We start from the raw sequence: 21,185 nt of genomic DNA, 5'->3' as shown, positions 1-21,185 counted from the left end.
ATAACCTTAATTAATTAAATAAACCCCTACATTATTTTAATTAATCCAAACATTAAATTTTAGGATGTTACACTTGGATCAATCAAAACTTTTAGAAAACAACTTATATTATGGTATAGAGAAAGTATATTGTAATTTCCCTAATCAAGAGAAGATGAATGTAGTATAATTTTTAATAAAAGGGTCAATTTTGTAAAACTAAAAAAAATATACTTTTGAAACGACTAAAAAACAAAAAATACAATTATATTTATACAACAACAAGCCTTTTATCCTATTAAGTAGAGTCGGCTGCATGGATGGTAAGACGCTAATATGCTCTATCATTTATTAAGCTTTTAGGAATATTATTAATTAAGAAATCGTATTTAACAACTCTCAAAAATGTTTTTTTAAGCCTTCCACTACCTCTCTTTATACATGTCTAAACATCTTAAATATTTTCTACTACCATTTTTTTCTCAATAAGTGCTACCCTTATTTTTTCGCATATGTGCTTATTTTGAATTTTATTTTTACGTGTATGTCCGCACATCCATCATAACATTCTTATCTCTACTACTACTCCAACTTTATGCTCTTGCTGTCCCGTTAGAGCCCAGCATTCTACTATATAACATAGCCGGTCTAATAGCTGTACGATAAACTTTCTTTTAGTTTATTAGCACCTTACGGTCGCAAATAACTCCTTTAACTTTTCTCTAATTAAAAACCACCCACTTGAATCCTATGTGAAATATCCTCACTGATTTCATCATCATTTTGAATAATGGCTTTCAAATATCTAAACTTTTTTTCTTGAGGTATAATTTGATTTCCCAATTTCACTTTTAAATTACCATCGACTAGTCTCTTACTAAATTTACAATATAAATATTCTGTCTTACTCCTACTCAAACGAAAATCTTTCGACTCTAATGTCCTCCTCTATAAACTCAAGTTTAATTAACTTCTTCTCTTGTCTCTGCTACAAGAACTATATCATCTGCGAAGAGTATATAATTGAGAATTTTTCTTTGAATATGTTCCGTCAAAATATTTAAGATCAGTTAAACAGATAAGGACTCAATGATGATTTATGTCCAAAAAAAACAAAAGGATAGTTAGTCTTTTGTGCATGGTCCAAGACCTAAGAAATATATGATTTATGACTATGTCTTTGTTAAATTTTTTTATATCTTATTTTGATATATATCCTTTACAAGACATCCTCCATAAAAAGTGAAGTAAATAAATGTCAAATCAATCAATCTAAAAATTATATCCTCTCCATCTGAAATTATAAAATAACTTTAAAGAAATTTCATTATCTAAAATATAAATAATTAAAAAAAATAAGATTTCATTAATGATACTTTTTTAATATTATCCTTCAAATGGAGAGAGATTTAAATGATATTATAATATAATAATTAAGCGTGTGAGGATATTTTTAAAAGTTTATAGCTTTGTTTTAAATGATATTATTATGTTTTATTGATATGGGTAATTTCATTTTAAATTGTTTTATAATTTGGGATAGAATGAGAATTGTTTTATGTTTTGATTTCAAACATTACCAATCTTTTTTCATTTTTTTCCACCAAAATTGCATGCAATTACTTGATTTTTTGAAATTGTAAGGATGTTACAAAGCGCCAAATTAGTGATTGTCTAGTTGGATATAAGGCCCATTTAATTAAGATTAAAAAAACATTATTTTATATTTGATGACAACAAAAAAGTGATTATTAGGTAGTTATTTTTAAATTTATAATATATTTTATTAATTTTTATTTTAGAAAAATTATTTATTATTTAATTATTTTAAAATTTTATGATATTTTCATATATCTTTCTTTTTTAAAACATTCTCTCCTATATGCCACATCAAATTACTTCTAAAGCTATTCAAAGCACCTTAGTAAAATAATTAAAAAAATATTTTTTATTTTAATTATTTTCAAAAGTTTAAATAAATATCATAAAAACTCATATAATAGATTTTTTTTCCCCCAAGAAATAAGTTTTTTTTTATAAAATAAGTTGAAACAAACAAAATAACAAAATAAGTCTTATTCTACTAAACGAGATTGGTTATATAAATTATATTATGCCATTGATGGTGCACGGCCCATAATTAATCAAGGGAACAACACAAGAAGGAAGAACAATATAAAATTATCATTTACTTTGATGGTGTACAATCTACAGATACACTTGTTGCCTCTAATCTAAGGAGAAGTGTAAATGAGATCAAGCCCATTGTTCTACCCTCAGCACTTGACTAACTATATCCGGATTTTCTAAAGTAAAATCTGTATAGTGTTCAAAAGTAAAAGAGAACAAAAGAAAATCGTAAAAAGAAGAGAGAGAGAGAAAAAAACACCAATATATACTTTTACTGCTTGTCTCCCTTCAACTTGGAAGACGATTCAAATTGGGAGATTCAAATCAATCTCTAAATCCCCAAGAAGTGAGTGTGCTACCATGTCCATGCCAAATTGCAAGAGAAAAGGCATGAGCAAAAATAGATCTATAGCTAATCCTAATTGATTATATTTTGCATTAACATGTCTGTGAAGTAAGATTTGACACCGCAGAACAGTCAGCACTGCGAGAAGAAGTATCAAGCGTTCTTAGCCTCTGCGAGTGGGGATGTTCAATGATCACTAAACTGCATCTTCTGGGCTTTCATCACGGCAGGCAGAATTTGGCTGGTAAAACATATAAAAGTGTCTCAGCCGAAAGATATATCAGTGAAAGTTTAATATGAATACACACCAGCAAGCTCCTTTCGCGAACAAATTCTAAGAATGACGAGATTGAACTAATTAAAGTTCTTTTTTTTTTTCAAGTTGTTATTAGACTTTTAAATAATAACACTATACATGAAATTTTTACTTTATAGTTCACTGTTCACACAATATTATCGCCTCTTCAAAATAATTTCTTCACGAGACACAATTATCGAATAGCTTAATAACAAATACTAAAAATTGTACCTGATCAGTTTTTCAATTTTAAGGATACAAGATACTGTGAGAGTAAGTTTAGACAACTTACCACCCCAATGTGCCATTCATGACTACTAAAATCTTTAAAAGTAGCTGCATCCATTTCCTGCAACAACATGCTCTGTGTAGTCAGAATATAGTGCTACGCTATATAAACTAAATCTAAGATGGATCAATTCGTTATTTTAGAGCTCAAGATATGTGAACCAATCCTGCCTGTCTAAGCTACTAGCGGTTACGTCAAAGACTCAAGATATATATCCAATGAAAAAGATGCTGGGGTGTTCAATAATCGTTTGCATCCATGAGACACAAGAAAAGCTACAATGTGATGAACTCTAATTTATCAGTGTTATGGTGGGACACTATCAAAAGGATGTACGATGAGTCCACAATCCATATTCTTCAAATACAGTTCAAGCATAGGTCATTAAGGCAGGAGAAGGAAGAATTGCAAATGAAAAACCAAGACAAAATTTAATGAATTACCAACAATTGTTCCGTAAGAAACAAGCTAATTCTACTAAGCAGAGACCGATTTTATCCTCATGATATGGTGCAAATTTAATTTTTGCATTAACGACTGCAACATATGAAGAACTTGTAACTTACAATACTGTAGATGGGAGGCACCAAAATGTCGCCTCTATACTTTGTGGCAGGCATAACAGAGAAGCGTGGCGCCAAGCCTGTGACCTGAAAGTCCACCTGCAGATAAAGGATCAATGAAGAACAATTGAATGTTAGAAGATGGACTCAAAAAAATACGCAGTGAGGCTGTATTGTATGGTAAAAGAAATTCATTAATTTATTGTTCTTGCATGGGAAAACATATTCACATACCCAATGTAATGAAAAAATGCAGAATTGTGCCCACTCTCTGACTAATAACCGAAGGCAGTAATTCCTGAAGAGTCGTCCATGTTCATGTATATCTAGAAATCAAGCGGCTTTTCAAAGTAAGATACTCATAAGTAAATTATCCATTTATAGTTAGAAAGTGAAGCCCAAACATAATCCACAGTTTCTGCCATAGCAACTATCTGCATTGCACCCTGAAATTTCCTGCACGCATGAAAGAAAATGTGTCCCCTATGAAGTATATTTTTTGTCTTGTACGAAGTACTATGCTTAGTTATTTGTAAGACATCAGTAAGAAAAGTATTGATACACATTTTTCAGGTCCGTAACACTTACTTGAACATCATGTACTTTGTATACAAAGCATCATGCATTGTCCGAACATCCTCGTTTTCAACAATACTCAATTGTTCTCGCAACAACAATAGGTTTTGTGATATATGCCGGAAAATTACATAGAATGAAATAAAATAATTCAGTAGCAGAAGAACCTGCAAATTTAATAAATTAGGAGTTATCATCACAGGACCATGCTTGCTTAATATAAACCAACGTGGCAGTTTGATAAATTGAACTGCAGATTAAATAGACCATGTAAAAAGCCTACCGTGAAGTATGGCACACAAGCTTTGTAACCAACAAGTGTTAAGTAAAAGACACATCCAAGTGCAGCAGTTGTACGGCGTTCACTTAAAGAAAGATGCTCACACATGATACAGTAGCCATGAGCAATGAGCAAGAAGGAGACAAAGGCAGCAGTTTGAAAGAGCACCCCAGTTACATACACCCCGAATGACATCCACAAGGAACATGCCTGAAAATAGAAGCATGAATACCTGCAGGAATGGTGTGTTGAATGCTTAATGAAATAAATTTTGCAGGCAGCAAATGTTAAGTTCTCAATGCTAGAATGTATCATCAAACAAGCATCAAACTTAAAAAAAAATCAATTAAAGCTTTATTCTTCGTAATAAAAATGCACAATTCTTGATTTGCAGATCCTTTACACTTACGACTTTAGGGCAACCAGACAGTGGATGTTATGTACCTCAACTAAATATATGGTAGAAACAGATTCATTATTACAATCAGAAGTTATACTATTATTGTTTGGACAGTGTGGCAGTGTCCTCTTTTCCTGTCAATGATGCCCAACATCATATTTACCATACACCTGTTTAGGATTTCTGTAATCTTATGTGATGCAAAAGATAAGTAAGTGCGTTCTGGTAAATTCTGAATCCAGTAACTTTATACAGGATTGCCCGCCTATATTGGTGAGAATGCCTGCAAATATAAGACATCACACTATTTTATCTCGATTTTACCACAATTGTTTGCCCATCAGTCGGTCTATCCTTCAGTTACACTTTCTTTATTAAACAGGCTCATCAGAACTCAGAAGTCTGAGCCATATTTAATTCTATGCCCATAGCCAGACAAGTTATCCAAAAAGATATCGTACTCTCCATCATCTTATAGCTGGCTACCTCATGGTTCTCACGAATTCTCTAGGGTGCCTTTGCACAGGAGCAAAACACGTATGAAGGGACCATATGCGTAGTAAGTTCTATCTATTCCCTTCCCTCTATTCCGTTAATCCTTTTATTGGCACTCCTATGGTTCTACTAATAATCATGCCTTTTAGCATTCATTTGTCTACTGAGCTATCAACAGAAACAAGAGTTATCCCACTCCTCCAAATAAAAGACACTTAATAAGATTTGACTGAAATATTTGACCATCACAGAGTAGTGAATTTAAATTATAACACTAATATATTGAAATTTAAATCTTGCACACGTACAAGAAGCCACGGAACTCATCCAAAACGTACCAGAAGAGAAAGGACAGCGTGAGCTGCAATACTTTTATAAAGGGAACTGAGGTAAGTGCCCACTGCAATTATTTGACTGCGCTAGCAAAAGAGTTAAAAAAAAAACAAGAGTTATGGCTACAAAGAATTAACCTTTTCAAAATGGAAGCATAAATATAAACGCCGAGAAAACAGAAACCATCACGTGAAATAAAACAAGGTAATCATCACAAGTCACACAGTAACAAGAGTACACAAAAACAGATTACGCACATATTTTCGCGCTCGATTGAAGAGTTCTCTATTAATCGTAAAAGGAAAAAGAATCTTTGCGGCAAGTTTACATCACGGAGACAAAGGATTCTCTGTAGTCTGTGCACTAAATTGGGGTGACTTGGGAAACTCTGAAAATTTTACCGGGGAAAAAACTACGGACGGGAGCAGGAATGAAATTTTGATTTCTCATGAAGCTGGATTTCCTCGGAGGTCATTAGTAAAGAAAAATGATCAAGCTCTAACACGGAAAAAGAAACACAAGTAAGCACACGGAGCATAGAACTCTTCCGAACCACCAAACAACACTCAGTGATCACCTACTTCTAGTTGAAGCAACCAATAGATGAATCCAGCATGAAAAACAGTGAAAACAGGATTCATTTCTAATCTTTCAAACCAACGAAACAACAATCACATACAGAAAGTTCCATGACAGCGAGAAAATATCTGCACAGAAGAGTGAAGAAGCTAATAAGGGATAAAATTACGATAAGGATAATGAAGGACCTGAAACCGGCGCTTTTTGTAGGTATTAAGGGTCCAAGAGCAAGCAGAGACGAGCCATAAGGATAGGAAGGCCAAGTAAAGCGAGGGAAGTGGCCTATATGACTCGTCCAGTCCGAGAGGGTAGGCTCCGTCGCCGACGGTCTCGTCCATATCGGAGAATTTAAATTGAGATTTGGAGTTTGGGCGTCGATGTATTGCTGTGAGCGTTTCCTACAGCTCCAGCTTCTGTTCTACTAATACGCAGAGTGATGAACACGTCCCCAACGTGGCCTTCTCTGCTAAGAACGACATGCCCGACCTTTATCACTACCCATTTTATTCGCGCCAACAATAATAAATAATATCATTATTTCACAGTTTAAAATTTCCACAAAATTCTATTTATTATTGACCTTTTCTTTAAATGATAAAAATAATTTCATCCAAAATAAAGATGTATAGAGCCAAATTATACGTATTTATGGAGTAAGTTTAAAAATTACATGCTAAATGGAATTTTGACTTAGAAACAGAGAGTTGCTTTTTTTCTTTTATAAATTTTTTATTTTATATTATTTGACCTTTTTACAAAAATTAGGTGAAACCTCTTGTATATTGTAAAGTTTGAGAAATTAGTTATTCCTTCCTATCCAAAATATAGGCTATTTTTAATTAATATTTCATAAGAATTAAGAAAAATAATCTATATTATTAAAATGGTAAATGTGTTTCTTTGTCAACTGAAAGAACATGTAGATAAACACATTTTTTTTATCATAGAAATAAACATATTATTTAAAATGCAGCAATTTTATACTATATATGTATGCATTTTTATATATTTGTGAAGAATCTTAAGAATTTAGGAATAAAGATTTTGCATTTGTTCGGGTAAAAAACAATTGTATTTTACCCAAAAAATATTATTGTATATATGTCAATGAGAAAAAAATGTGTAACGCTAACACGTTTCCTTTTTTTTTTTTTGGGTAACAATACATTTTTTTAAATATATTTTTTTTTGTAAAAGTATCTAATATCATATATTACTGTAATATCAGGTTTAAATATTGATGATTTCGGTTAAAGGTAATGCTTGTTTTATGATTTTTATCATTTAAAAAGCTCTCACATCAATCTTTTTAAAAAGAAATCAGTCCATAAACTTAAGTTAATCATAAAAAGAATTGTCAATAAGAGCCTCTAAAAGTTTAAATCCATAAATTCTTTTACATTAAAATTAGCACTTTTTCAAGCTTAGTCTTTATTGATAAGGTTTAGGATAGAGCTTGAACGCCTGCATATTTTTTGTTTTTAAAATTAAAATTTCTAATTACACTAATACATGTATAAATTATGAAGTATTTAAATTAAATATTTAAAACAAAACATTCTTTAATCATTATTACCATCCATCTTCATTTAAAAATAAAACATTAGACTCTTAAAAGCAAGGTTTATTTAGAGGAGATGGTGTTATTTCAAAAATCTCACCAACTTCATTTTCATCACTTAAAATAAATATGTAATAAATTGTGTTATTTTTTTATATAATTTTTAAATTTTAAGTAAATTATATAAATAAAGTTAAAAAATAGTTATGAGGACTTTAGGGCTAACCTGAACCCTTGTCATGGGGTTTATAAAGACAGTGCCTAAAAACTCTTTTATACCAAAATTTTTTGTTTTTTCAAACTTGATATTGGAAAAATACAAGGCTTTAAAAAAGTAGCTCGTCAGGTCTAATGGCTCTAACCATGAATAGTTTAAGAAATAAGTATAATCATTTTTATCAATTACGAAAACTACTAAAAAGGAATACCCATAAAATTCTCAAGAGATAAAAGTAGGGTCTATTACATTATATTAACTGAGATCTGAAATACAATTTTATCGATGGCATCTAGAAGCTTTGTGGCAAGTTTTGACTTCATGACATACGAAACAAATAAATTTGCGGCTACAAAACAAAGACAACATAGTTTACCAGAATTTGTTTGCAAAAATAATAATAATTTACCAGAAGATAATTATGAAGAATGCTTAGTGACTTAAAAAGTGTGAGTAGTGAATTAAGGAACGAGGGCCACATGATTATTTTGAGTTTATTTTATATTTGGAAAATAAATAAATACAAAGTTGATGGGCCAAATTTAAGGAAAGAAAGTTGGTGGGTGTAACTATCCGGAAGTGGCAAGTGGTGGATAAATGGATATGGAGTCACACAACAAAACCACTTTCTCATTAGTTTGTGAAATTCCCACATTCAAATTAAAACTAAAATATCACCTCTATGATCTAGATCCCTAGCTACCCACTCATTACCCAATAATTTAATAATTATATATTTTACAATTTATTATCATATAAATTAACATTTTAATTTTACGATGATTTGTTACATATAAGTGACGTGTTTGCAGATCCGCGTTCGAAAGAGGACGTGAAGAGCACTTAATTAAATCATTATTATTTGCCTCTCTGTTCTTTTTGTTTTTTTAAATGGCTTTTCACGCTAGTGATTCATCATCTGATTTTAGTTGGCCTAAAAAATCGATTGTCTCACTTTGTTTTCATGCGCTTTAAAATTAGATTTTGACTTTAAGTCTTCAAAAATATATATGTTCAAATCTTTTTTTTTTATAACTTTTTTTCTCCTTCTGATTAAAAAAAATGGAAGAATAACAATGAAGTCTCAAAATATCAAATTAATGATAGTTAGGTCCTGCCATTTTTTTTATTACGTACATATGTGTCCTTATTAAAATTTGAAGACAATCATATTGAAAGGCATGCTTAGAGACTAAATGTTAAGCACATCTTTGGTAATTAAAATTTTTAAAGTTATAATCATTTAATTTAAATAGATGTTTATTTGTCATTTAAAAAAAAACTCATTCAATATGGCTGGAATTTGGATTTGTTGATGCTTGCAAGCACTCAATTATCACTTAATGATTCTCACTCCAAAAAAAAAAAACAAGAAGAAGGAAAACTGCATTCTTGATCCTCTATTGCAATATATATACTCCCTCTTTTTAAAAATATAAAACATTTTTAATTGAATATCATCCCACAATAAAATAGTTATTTACTTTCAAATTAATTTTATCTTTTCATATTTACCCCAATTAAACACCCTACAATAAATATAAAGTTATTATCAATAAAGATATTTTTTAAAAAAATACAATGATTACACTTTGAAAAACTAAAAATGCCTTACATTTTTTAACATCTAACTCCTCAAAAAATGTTTTATATTTTTTTAATAAAGTGAGTATATATATATATATATATATAACATTTAAGATGAAGTAATTTATTGAGTTATTACATTTCAAAAAATTACAAAAAAAAAAAAATGATAGTTAGAGATTGTAGCCAACGATCATGTATGTGGTCTAACAACACCAAGCTGCCCAACTTATGAGAGGTGATCGGCTAGATTTGGTTAGCTTTCAAGTTGTTCATCCTTCCCTTTCGGGAAAAGATTAGAGGGATTACGAAAAGGTGGGATTTGAATTTTTTTTTTTGTATAAAATAAAATCAGAGAATGAGAACATTTTGGAAGAAAAGAAAATGTTCGGAGGTGCGTTTGACCAACAAGGATGAAACTGAAGTTGAGAAAACAGGTGTTGACCATATAAATTAAAAGCTTTAAACTTCAATGAGTTGTTGTGATTTGTTAGATACAAGATGGTCATCCATCTCAACACTTTTGGTCAACAAACTCACTCTCATATGCCACTCATTATATATATTATTCCCTTCCTGCCCAATCATATCTAATCTTCTCATTCCCTCCTCCTTCTCTCTACTTTATTTATGCCGACTCTTTACTTAATTATTTCGAAAATTATTTTTTCTAATCATATAACCTATAAGTAACCTTTTTCCAAAATTATCATTAATTTTTAAAATCAATAAAAAATTTTAAAAAAAATAGAACAGAAATACGTTTTTATAATTCCATGTTTTTCAGTCAAAAAAATGGAAATTAAAATAGGTTTTCATCTTAAACAGAGAGGGAGGGATGGAGTGTGGCGTTTGGATTTCAAGCCTTGATGTGAACTTTTTTTCTCTTTTTTTTTTAAGAAAAAAAAAACCAATTCCAAGTCAGAATTCGAACAAATGTTGTCCAACAAATCATATTTGGGCCTCCATCTCTCCAGACATGGACCAAGAGCCCAAAGCCTCATGCTTTTTGGGTCATGGCAATGATCTTTGGGCTACTTGTCATCTCCAAATTTGAATAAACCCAGCCCAAAGCATTCTGTCCGTAGCTTATTGGACCAAATATTAACATCATGGACTTTATGATCTCAATGGCTCCCAATGAAAGACCCATAAAAGATTTTCAATTTTTTAAAGTTTATTCTCTCTCCCCACCCCACACACACATTATTTTATTTAATTTCAAGAGAATTTTTTAATTTCAAATTATTTTAATTGATTTTTTCAACATTAATGCCAAAAATCTCAACTTGAATATTGACTTATACATGTTTATAGGTGCTTATTTGCAACAATTTATTTTATAACTAATACTATGTTTTTATTATTGATAATTTGATTGATTGAAATTATATCTTTTTCATTCCTATCATATTTCTACTACACTAAACATAGTAATGCAAAAGCGTTCCTACCATTTCCTTTGACCATTCTCATTCCTTTATATCATTCTAGTATCCCAAACATACAATAGTGTCCCTACTAAACTATTATCGTGACATTCACCATTGACCATAGCTTAATTTCTTGGATATAAACATAATGACTTGAAAAATGTACGAAATTTATTAGTGGGTCTAATTTTTTCACTCATTTTTTTCGAAAGCAGTTTGTAAATTTTTAATGAGGGAGGTCAAGATTATTTGTTACAGTGACTAGTGTCTATATATACGTCCAGTATACATACATGATACAATATGAGACAGATTTCAACTAGAAAGAAAGAGGAAAATAAATAAATAAATAAATAATGTTTGAAGGTCAAAGATACTGAGGATTAGGTTTGATATGGTTTTAGCAGCCTTTTTGGTAAAGGAGATTTCTTGTAGCCGCGTGACCGCTGCCCCAAGTACTACTTTTGTTTCGCCATACAATAACACTACCACAAAATTCATTAATGGATTAAAAGTCAATATTTAAGTTTTACCATCTTAATTTATGACCAATTCAAGAAGGGGCTGTAAAAAAAAATAAAAAAAAAGAGACAATATTATTTTACAAGTTGTTGGTAAAGTGCTGTGATCCAATGTTGACATAAGATACTATTACAAAAACAAGAAGAAGTCTATTTTTAGTCTTTACTTATTTAACAGTTTCACATCATTAGATCAAGCAAAACGAAAAAAAGATAGATACAATTATAATACAGACAGGGAAAAGGACAGTATTAATTTAAAAGGAAAATATAAAAGAAAGACTTATGATAAACTATGTGTACTGTAAATATACTGAAAGATATAAACTGCTTATGAATAGAACAAGGATTAACATTCTAATGCTGGAATTGATGTGGTTGTTGATGAAGAAAGGATGTACATAGGGGCAAACTATTATATTGTAAGATCTTCTTATTGGTGCATAAACTAATTTTATTGAATAAGAAAAACTCAAAAAGATTAAGAATAGGTTCCAATATGCTCAATCAAAACATTTGATATTCCAGTCACTGATGTGTAATAAAGAAAAAATAATACAAAACAACTGGTGATATTAAAAAATTAAAGGTGGCTGAATAAACATCCCAAAAAATAAAAAGAGATCCCGCGACAGCATTTTTGTCATAAATCAGAGAGCTTTAATTATTATTATTAATATTATAAAATAAGAAGGTGTGTATGTAAGCAGTCTTTTTATAAAAAAAAATCAAAATTCATGATCAGAGAATCTATAATCTATAATAGATAATAAAGAGTAAAAAAGTTTCATTAAGCCAACTTACAGAAATACAGTATATCTACTTGTGTGTGCGCATAATAAGTAATTAATTTAGTGTGATTTAATTTTGTATTGTTCAATAATGCAGCCTGACAGGATTGTAATATAAGAAGGAAAATAAATTAAATAAAGACTGTTGAATTGTGTCTACTTAATAATTAATTATCATATGTTAATGGAAGAGCCAACAATAATTAATATTTAAACACCGCCCTGCATGTTGTTACCCCTTTTATTTTTTTCCTCCTTGTGGCAAAACAAAATTAAAATAAACTATTTCAAGCCCTTTAATTTTAAGAAAATATCTGGACTCGATCACTAATCGATTAGCTAGTACTCTCTCCGTTCAAAAATATAAAACATTTTTTAGAGAGCTGGATGTTTAAAAATATAAGGTATTTTAAATTTTTTGAGGTATAATCATTGTCTTTTTTTTTTAAAATGTCCCTATTGATGAATGACTTTATATTTATTGTAAGATATTTAAATAGATAAATATGAAAAGATAAGATTAATTTAAAAGTAGGTAATAATTTTTTTGAGAGATAAAATTTAGTTAAAAATATTTTATATTTTTAAACAAAGGGAGTATTAGTTATCATTTCAATCTAATTAGTAATTAATGATAATGTGATTATAACGCTGTTACACAACGAGCAAGAAGATCCCCATCGCCGTTAATTTCTTTCATATTGAAGTAATATATGGACCAAAAAGTAATATATATGAACCAAATAAGTATACCTTTACGTTTTGTTTTTCTTTGGTCAAACAATACGTTTATGATTTAATTAGTTTTGTGTCCCACATGTGATATGTTTATTTATCATGCAGGGATTGCTGATTAAACAAAAATATATATAAAGATTGAGAATATGGTGATTATAAGAGGCATGTATACGGTTTTATTTTATTTGAATATTTTAATGTCCTGCAGGAATGTATTCGTTAAAAAATAATACAAAAATGGGAGTATATAAAAAGTCTGTTTTTTTCTGATCACGCCAATGTTTTTTATGGCTTTCAATTTATGTTAGCAATTAACGGAGAGAAGTCATCAAAAATAGAGAAACAATATCATATCTTAATTTAAAATTTAAGGGTTGTATTTAAAAGTCTTTTTATTTTATTATATATTAGTTATTAAATTTAATTTTATTAAACCCATATTGATAAAATGCCACAAACACCAAATTTATGTGTTTGCAAGATCGGCCTCATTTTTAGTTTTCAAATGATGTTGCTGAGTGAAGTTGCTTAACCCTTAAAACTAATTCTAGAATTAACCCTAATGTAATATAGGTGCCAATCCTAGATCTTCTTATAAGGAGGTGATTCACACTACCTAGGTAAATTAACTTGATGAATAGATTAACTTAAAGAGTAAGATTGTTACCTAATTAACTAGTAAATTTAAGTTGCAAACTAAACCTAAATGAGATTGGTGACCTTTCTTATTAAAATAGGAACCCTAGGATATTATTAATGGAAGAATTCTAACTTCTAAATGATAATGGCAACTCAATCAACTTCTCCTCCTTGGTTGAAAAAGTGATCACTCCAAACAACTATCCTAACCAATCTAACCTCACTAATTTAATTCTTTAAGTGCTAATTACAAGTCCCATAAGTAACCTCACTAGCTTAACTTAGAGATTAACCAAGTGTTTAATCAAATTTCTTTCCCTAAGCCACGGTCAAGAAGCACTCGAGCACAAAACTATGCAACTTGAGCAATTAATCAAGTATTTACTAAACAATTACATGCTAAGTCAATGCAAAATATTCATCATTTAAATATCACATATTACAATGTAATTCACCATAGTGGCTAAACAATCCAATAACAAAAGATGAAGAAATTCAAGTCAATAAACTTGTTTCAATACAAACATTTACAACCAACCATGAAAATAGAGTTAAATTGAACTACAATAAACCATAGTCATAGTCTACTAATGAAATTGAAACAAGATGAGGAATAAGTTGAGCTTTGCCGAAAGTAGTCTCCAATGCTCCTCTTCTATCAACTCCTTCCTAAGATTCCATGGAGAATTTAACTAAAAAACATCAAAACCATCTTGCTCCTCCAAGAACTAGACATAGTTGAGTGAAGCCCTATGGAAATGGTGGAATCAAATTTCAAATCTCCTTGCAAGTGGTACATATAAGTTTAGCCAAGTGAGAGGAATGAAATGGTGGTGTTTTTGTGGAGGTTTGATGACTGAAAATAGAAATAGAGTAGCTGAAAAATTAGGGTTATAAGAGAAAATATGGAAAAAATGAAGAACAAGATAAACCAGAGAGAGAGAGAGAGAATGGAAGAGATAAATAAGTATGTGGTGTTGAATTTGAATTTGTGAGTGAATGGGACTTGCATATTGTTGCTTCAGCAGATCCTCGCATTAAAAATAAAAGAAAACAAAATTAAAAAGGCTAGAGAGCTTCACACTATGTGCACATACATTTAGGTGACACTTTTTCATTGGTTGGATAATAATTCCTATACTATATAAATAATCACATGCTTTACACTTATGAAATATGATCTACCCCATCCACTAGCCATTTGCATCCCACTTTATGCCCAAAATGCCCTTCTTACACTTCCTTGACAAATTGATATAAGTTCAAGTATACATGTGTCACCTATATTACATAATAAATAAAATGAATTAAATAAATACATGTGACATAATAATTCATATTTTATAAAATAAAATTAATTAATTAGATGGGAGATAAATAATAAAATGTAATTCAAGGGCTGCCCCATGTGAAAACCACGCACACACACGTACACAAAATCCTAATTAGATCAACAATGTCAACAACATTAATTTTATAATTTTTAATTAATATCTTCTTAAGTATATTAATTTTATAATTTTTAATTAATATCTTCCTAAGTACATTGAATTTTAAAGTCTAATTTTATGTTCATTATCCTGGGCATCAAACACATTTGGAATAATTTTTTATACATTTTTTCAAAAGTCTAATTTTTTTACCAAAATACTCCTAGTGCATATAGAGTTGGGAATAAAGGTTAGGCTTGGAGGCCCTATTTTAATAAGAGTTCAGGCTTTAAAAAGTAATTTTTTTAAAGTAATTGGGCTTGAAAGCCTTACCCTGATAAGCTATGTAAAAAGGGGCTCAACCCCAGGTAACCCCTTAAGCTTGATTATATTATTATTATTATTTGTGAAACACACTTTTAAAAGCCAAAAAAGACCTACTAAATGCCTGAAGCCTTGAACCGTGAACCCTAATCACTCCTCCCTTAACTTTTTAAAACCTGCTGCCTGTGATTGCTTTTCTCTCTTACTTGTCCTGGCTCATCTCTCCCTCACCACCTCACGAGTCTCAACCATAGCTCGTCTTAGCCACTGCCACTTTGCCTCACTCGGTCTCTACCTCTCATTCCTTGTCCCTCATCCTCATGCCTCTTACATCTCGTCCATCTGACTCTACTCTTGTTCTTGCCTCTTGCATTTATGAAAGTTGATTTTGGTCTCTTTCTTACCTCTCATCGTTGCCCCTACTCTCCTTCTAACCTCCTATCTCTCAATCTCACAACCTCTTGCCTGTCGCAGCTCGTCTCTTTGCCTCTCACAATCTCACCTCTTGCTTATCATCTCTGCTTCTCGCTTCTTAGTTTCAACTATTGTCTCTCCTCTTAGGTTTTACTAGGTTAGTTAATTTCCAACAGATCATATATTTTTTTATTTTGATTATACACACAATTTTGTTAATAGTTATTATAGGTGAGGAAGAAGTGGTTGAAGAGTATATTGACATTGAAGCTTCTCCACCTTCAACAAGTAGACCTACTTTTGAGAGTTCTAATGTTTTTTTTTTATAGATGATGAGGATTTGGGTTTTGATTGATGAATGTTATAATTAATTTAGACTTCTAAATGTGTGTTGTTTAATTTCTAAATGATTATGAGGATTTTAATTTTTTTAATTTTAAAATATTTTAATTAATTTGTGTGCTTAATTTTATTTTTTTTAATTTTTTCAGAGCAGGGCTTACAAGCTAGGCCTTGACCCCTTCAAATAAGGATCAAACCTTAGAAAAGGGGTGAAAAATGGAAACCAGACTTAAGGGCTTAGGCGCTTATGGCCGAGCCTGTAAGGGTCAAGCCTGCCCGTTTTCTAGTTATAATTAGGTGATTTTTTTGCTTTTAAGACCATGAATGCGCCAAAATGAGGAATATAACATGTAAAATGAATCATAAATGAGTAGATAAAATATGTAAATAACGTATCTTATTAATTCTCCCACACTTGTCTTTTGCACTTTGGGAAAAATAAAGATAAAATAAACTCTCTTCCATGAAAATCAAACAAAAACAAAGAAAAATAATGCTCAAAGTTACCAAATCACTAGCTCATGAACCTCTACAAATTAACAATCGATGTGGCAACAATTAGGAATAAATTATGTACATCACAAACAAACCTTTACCAAGAATTAATTTCAAAGAGTAAGTCTCATTAGGTCAAGTGTTTGCTCTTTTTACTCAACGTATATAGAGCATTCAATTTCACTCAAGTTTCTTAGGACAAATCCTACCGTAGGCTCATAACCATTCTACATCTCCACCATTAAAATAGCACTTACAATCAAGAATCAAATGAACTTTATTAGGTTGTGATATGGCTTTTGAAAGGATGATTGGGGAATGCATGTGAGAAACTATGTTTAGCATAAAAAATGATGCTTTGGCCCAATCATCTAGTTTATGTATTTTTTTTAATCATTGGTTATAAATATCCTCCTGTTATAGGTAATTTTATTCAAAATATGATAGGGTATTGAACATAAGCATCGCTTCTAATAGAGATTTGAACCTTATTTTACTATATTGTAAGAGACTAGCCTCTTCTAATAAACTCAACTTTTACTGGTAGAACTAGTTTATGTATTCTTTTACTTTATTTTTTATTAATTATTAAGCTTAAATCTATCTGACATACAATTTTTCATATATCAACTCAAGGCCATTCATATTAATTTGGACATTCTAACAGTTTCCCATTTACAATTATCAATTTTTAATTATAAAAAATCCAGATTTAGTTTATCAAATAAACCAAACACAACCCTGCTATTATTGTATTTAATTACTTATCCCTCATCAAGCTTAGTATCTTCACCATTTACATTTATCATTTTGCTTTATGTAATTGACAAGGAAATGTGAAATATTCATGCGTCCAATTTTCTGAGAAACTCATCGTCCGTACATCTCGCGGGGTGGCGCCAGGCCGCCAGTAATTTCTTATTTCTTGTACTATGTTCTTATTCATTTTTTGTACTATTTTCTTGTACTCGACATATTGTGTCCCGTAAAGTACGATTTCAACACTTGGTCAAAAAAGGTTCAAGACTGTCTTTAACGCACGAGGTATTTTATTATTTAACAAAATTAATTTAGTGCGACAATCATGATAGATATTAAAAAAAATTTTGAAAGAATGACGGATAAACCTTAAAAGGATTAATTAATTTAAATTAAATTTTAAATATTAAAATTTATAAATTCAACTCTTAATTTTATAATTTTATTATAATGAATTTAGAATTTATTTTTCAAAACTTAACAAGAAAAACAAATTTACATATTTAAGCATAAGTTATAAATTTATTATAATGAAGTTGTAAAATTAATAGTCAAATTTACAAATTTTTGTAATTTAATATTTAAAATTTAGTCTAAATTAATTGATCTCCTTAAAATTTATCTGTCATCCTCCCAAAAAAATTGGTTATTGTTTTGAGGAACAACCATAAATCGGTCTAAGTTATTACAAAAAAAGGAGAGATGCAATAATTAATGTTAACTAAACACGTTTTTCTGTGATATTATTATTTAAATGTAATAATTTGCATGATTTATTATTTACAAATAATCTAGCTTTTTGAAAATATTTACATTAAAATATACTGAAAGAAATAATGATATTTGGGTTCTTTCAGACATTCAATTTATAAAATTGAAAGCTTGAATCGATACATATGGATCTTGGAATAATGAAGATTTTATTATTGAATATTATAACTTTTAGTTCTTTAAGTTGGTTTCAGTTATTGATTTGGTTCTTCTTCAAATTTAATTTTTATTAATTTTATCTCTTAAATTTATTTTGATTATCAATTTAGTTTATATTATTTAAAAAGGAGGTTAGAATGTTAAAATTTGTTAACATGAATAATATAATATTGATTATAAATTAATAAAAAGAAGTATTGATTATTAAATAGGAAAAAAAAACAGAATTCGAAATTTTTTTAAAATAAAACAAAAAAACAGTGTGAGTGATTGTATTGATAAAAGATAAATTAATTTGAGAGTTAATTCATTCTTATTTAGCTACATATACATGTCAAGTTATTAATATATTTTACATATTATATTATTTTAATAATTAATTTATATTTTAAAATTTAAAGGACTCATATGATAATTTTTAAAAATATAAAAACAAATCAATAAAATTTAAATTTAAAAGAATCAATAATAAAAACAAATTTAAGGAACCAAAAATTCGTTATTCAAAAATAAAATATAGTTTCCGTTCTGGTCATTATTGGTATTGGTAGTATATTATATAAATCAATAATTGGTCGTCTTTTCACAAGTCATTTAAAAATTGTGGAAAAAGCATCGATATTTACTTTTTTATATCATCGTTAATTAATTAAACACATGAATAGTATGATGACATGCAATTTTTGACCTAAAAAAAAGGGAGGCGAGATTATAAATATTAATAACTATTAAATATTATCAAATTAATACAACAATAAGCTTTTAAATAAAAATGCATTGTAGTAAAAATAAAAAAAATTAATAATGTTAAACATATAATTGTCCATATATTAGAGGTGATGACATGTTGTTAGATGATTGATTGATTGAAACGGGCACAGAAAATATGATCTTTATTCCAAAAATCAACGATGATACAGCAAAGTCAATGTAGGACTCTGAATGAAATGAAAGTGCGTCCTTTCATTTCTGTAACTCATGCTTCTGTTTAAAAAACATTGAAGACACTCGGGGCCTTTGAAGAAATTCGATGAAGTTAATAATACACAGATATATGTATATATATATATATATAACTTTAAATTTTTATATTTTACTCATATTTTATTACATGTCTTTACACTTTTTTTTATGTTTTAAATTCTTATATATACTTTTATTTTTTAATATTTTAAATTTTTAAATGAACAAAGTGTAAAGATTTTTGAATGCATGCATGCATGGTACTCTCGTATGTAATAACTATTCACGTGGGCTCTTGCGTGATATGCGGCATAACTAAAGCACGTGACTATAGAGATTTAGATATTATTATTTTAATTGTAAATATCGTGAGATCACAGGAGATATCTTAGGCAGAACATACGCGAGGATTATGATCGCGTCTCACCGTATATATGCATGCCGTGTGCAGCTTATGTTTTGAATAAAAAAAATATTCCTCCATTAACAAAATCTTTTTGGTATCAAAGCTGAGGTCCTGAATACCTTGTTTGTGTTCAGCCATGATTGAAACTGATGAAGCCAAGAGTGGTGCCGATGGGAAGAACAGTAGCGACACATCGTCTCCTTATTACTTACACCCATCTGATAACCCAGGGCAAGTTTATGTCAGTAAGCTGCTTAATGAAGGCAACTATGCGGAGTGGGTGAACGACATGGTGAACGCTCTCTTCGCTAAGAACAAAATAGGATTTGTTGATGGCACACTGTCAATGCCGTTTGTCGACTCATCGGAACTCAGTGCGTGGATGTGTTGCAACGCAATGGTGAAGGGATGGTTGAAGAGTTTGATGGACAAGGATGTTCGCATTAGCGTACGTTACGCTAAGAGTGCTCGTGAGATATGGACAGATCTCGAGGAGCGATTCGGAAAAGGTAATGCGCCTCGCGTATATGAACTCCGAAGGCAGGTAGCGATGATGCGGCAGGATCGATCTTCAGCACCCACTTACTACACCAAGCTGAAAAGCTTGTGGGATGAAATAGAGACGATCATGCCGATGCCTAAGTGCGGGTGTGGTAAATGCACGTGTGATATTGGAAAGCAGCTTGTTGAAATGAAGGAATGAGATCGCTTGTATGAGTTTCTCATAGGACTAGATGAGGCATCCAACACCATTAAAACTTAGATTCTTAGCATGAAACCCACACCAAGGCTGGGACAAGCATACCACCTGGTTATAGAGGATGAAGAACAAAGGCAAGTTTCAGCTATGCAGAGGCCTGTGATCGAAAGTGTGGCGTTTCAAGTGCATACTGATAAAGTATCTAGAGATGGAAAAAGGGAAAAGCCTAAATGCAATCATTGCCAAAAGTTAGGACATACAGAAGATCGATGTTACGAGTTGATTGGGTTCCCTGAAGATTGGAAGAAAAGGAGTCGTGACAAACGAGAAAGACGGACAAACTGGGGTGAGAAAAAGGGTATGCCACGTGCTGCATAGGTGAGCATGACTGAGAGTCCTATTCCAGGATTGACAACTGATCAATATGAACGCCTTTTACAATGCATCAACCAAGAAATAGACGTCAATAAGGTTGAAAGTGGACCGTGAGCCAATATGGCGGGTATGGTGAATTCTAATAATAGCTGGGTGATTGACACAGGGGCAACCGACCACATAGTTTGCAACCCAACGTTGTTGCATAACATTTCAAAGGCTTTAAATCAGCCTCCAATGCAAATTCCTAATGGAGATAGTGTGCAAGTGGCAGGCATTGGGCAGGCTACAA

General features: G+C 30.5%; 2 protein-coding genes and 1 long non-coding RNA gene across 3 annotated transcripts; 1 reads left to right on the top strand and 2 right to left on the bottom strand.

Moving 5' to 3' along the window:
* Positions 1-2,148: 2,148 nt before the first annotated feature.
* LOC129297182 (uncharacterized) lies at positions 2,149-3,705 on the bottom strand. Its single transcript, XR_008590134.1, has 3 exons — positions 3,609-3,705; positions 3,046-3,102; positions 2,149-2,696 (listed from the first exon to the last, which is right to left on the bottom strand). It is a non-coding gene; the product is annotated as an uncharacterized LOC129297182 (long non-coding RNA).
* Positions 3,706-3,850: 145 nt separating this feature from the next.
* On the bottom strand, positions 3,851-6,701 carry LOC129297181 (uncharacterized). The gene is made up of 6 exons (XM_054935547.1): positions 6,457-6,701; positions 5,695-5,775; positions 4,465-4,671; positions 4,194-4,348; positions 4,017-4,061; positions 3,851-3,932 (listed from the first exon to the last, which is right to left on the bottom strand). Exons 1-6 carry the CDS (start codon positions 6,604-6,606, stop codon positions 3,881-3,883), a joined length of 690 nt encoding a protein of 229 aa, XP_054791522.1. The 5' UTR covers positions 6,607-6,701; the 3' UTR covers positions 3,851-3,880.
* A 13,253-nt stretch (positions 6,702-19,954) lies between these two features.
* Positions 19,955-20,521, top strand: LOC129297180 (uncharacterized). Its single transcript, XM_054935546.1, has one exon. The coding sequence runs from the start codon at positions 19,955-19,957 to the stop codon at positions 20,519-20,521; it is 567 nt and encodes a 188-aa protein (XP_054791521.1).
* The last annotated feature ends 664 nt before the right edge of the window (positions 20,522-21,185 follow it).

This window comes from Prosopis cineraria, unplaced genomic scaffold (assembly GCF_029017545.1).
Source record: "Prosopis cineraria cultivar Desert tree isolate PC_DT_omini unplaced genomic scaffold, ASM2901754v1 PC459, whole genome shotgun sequence".
In the NCBI taxonomy this organism is placed as follows: domain Eukaryota; kingdom Viridiplantae; phylum Streptophyta; class Magnoliopsida; order Fabales; family Fabaceae; genus Prosopis; species Prosopis cineraria.
The sequence above is the reverse complement of the archived record's forward strand: the minus strand, read 5'-3'. Positions and strand labels throughout refer to the sequence as shown.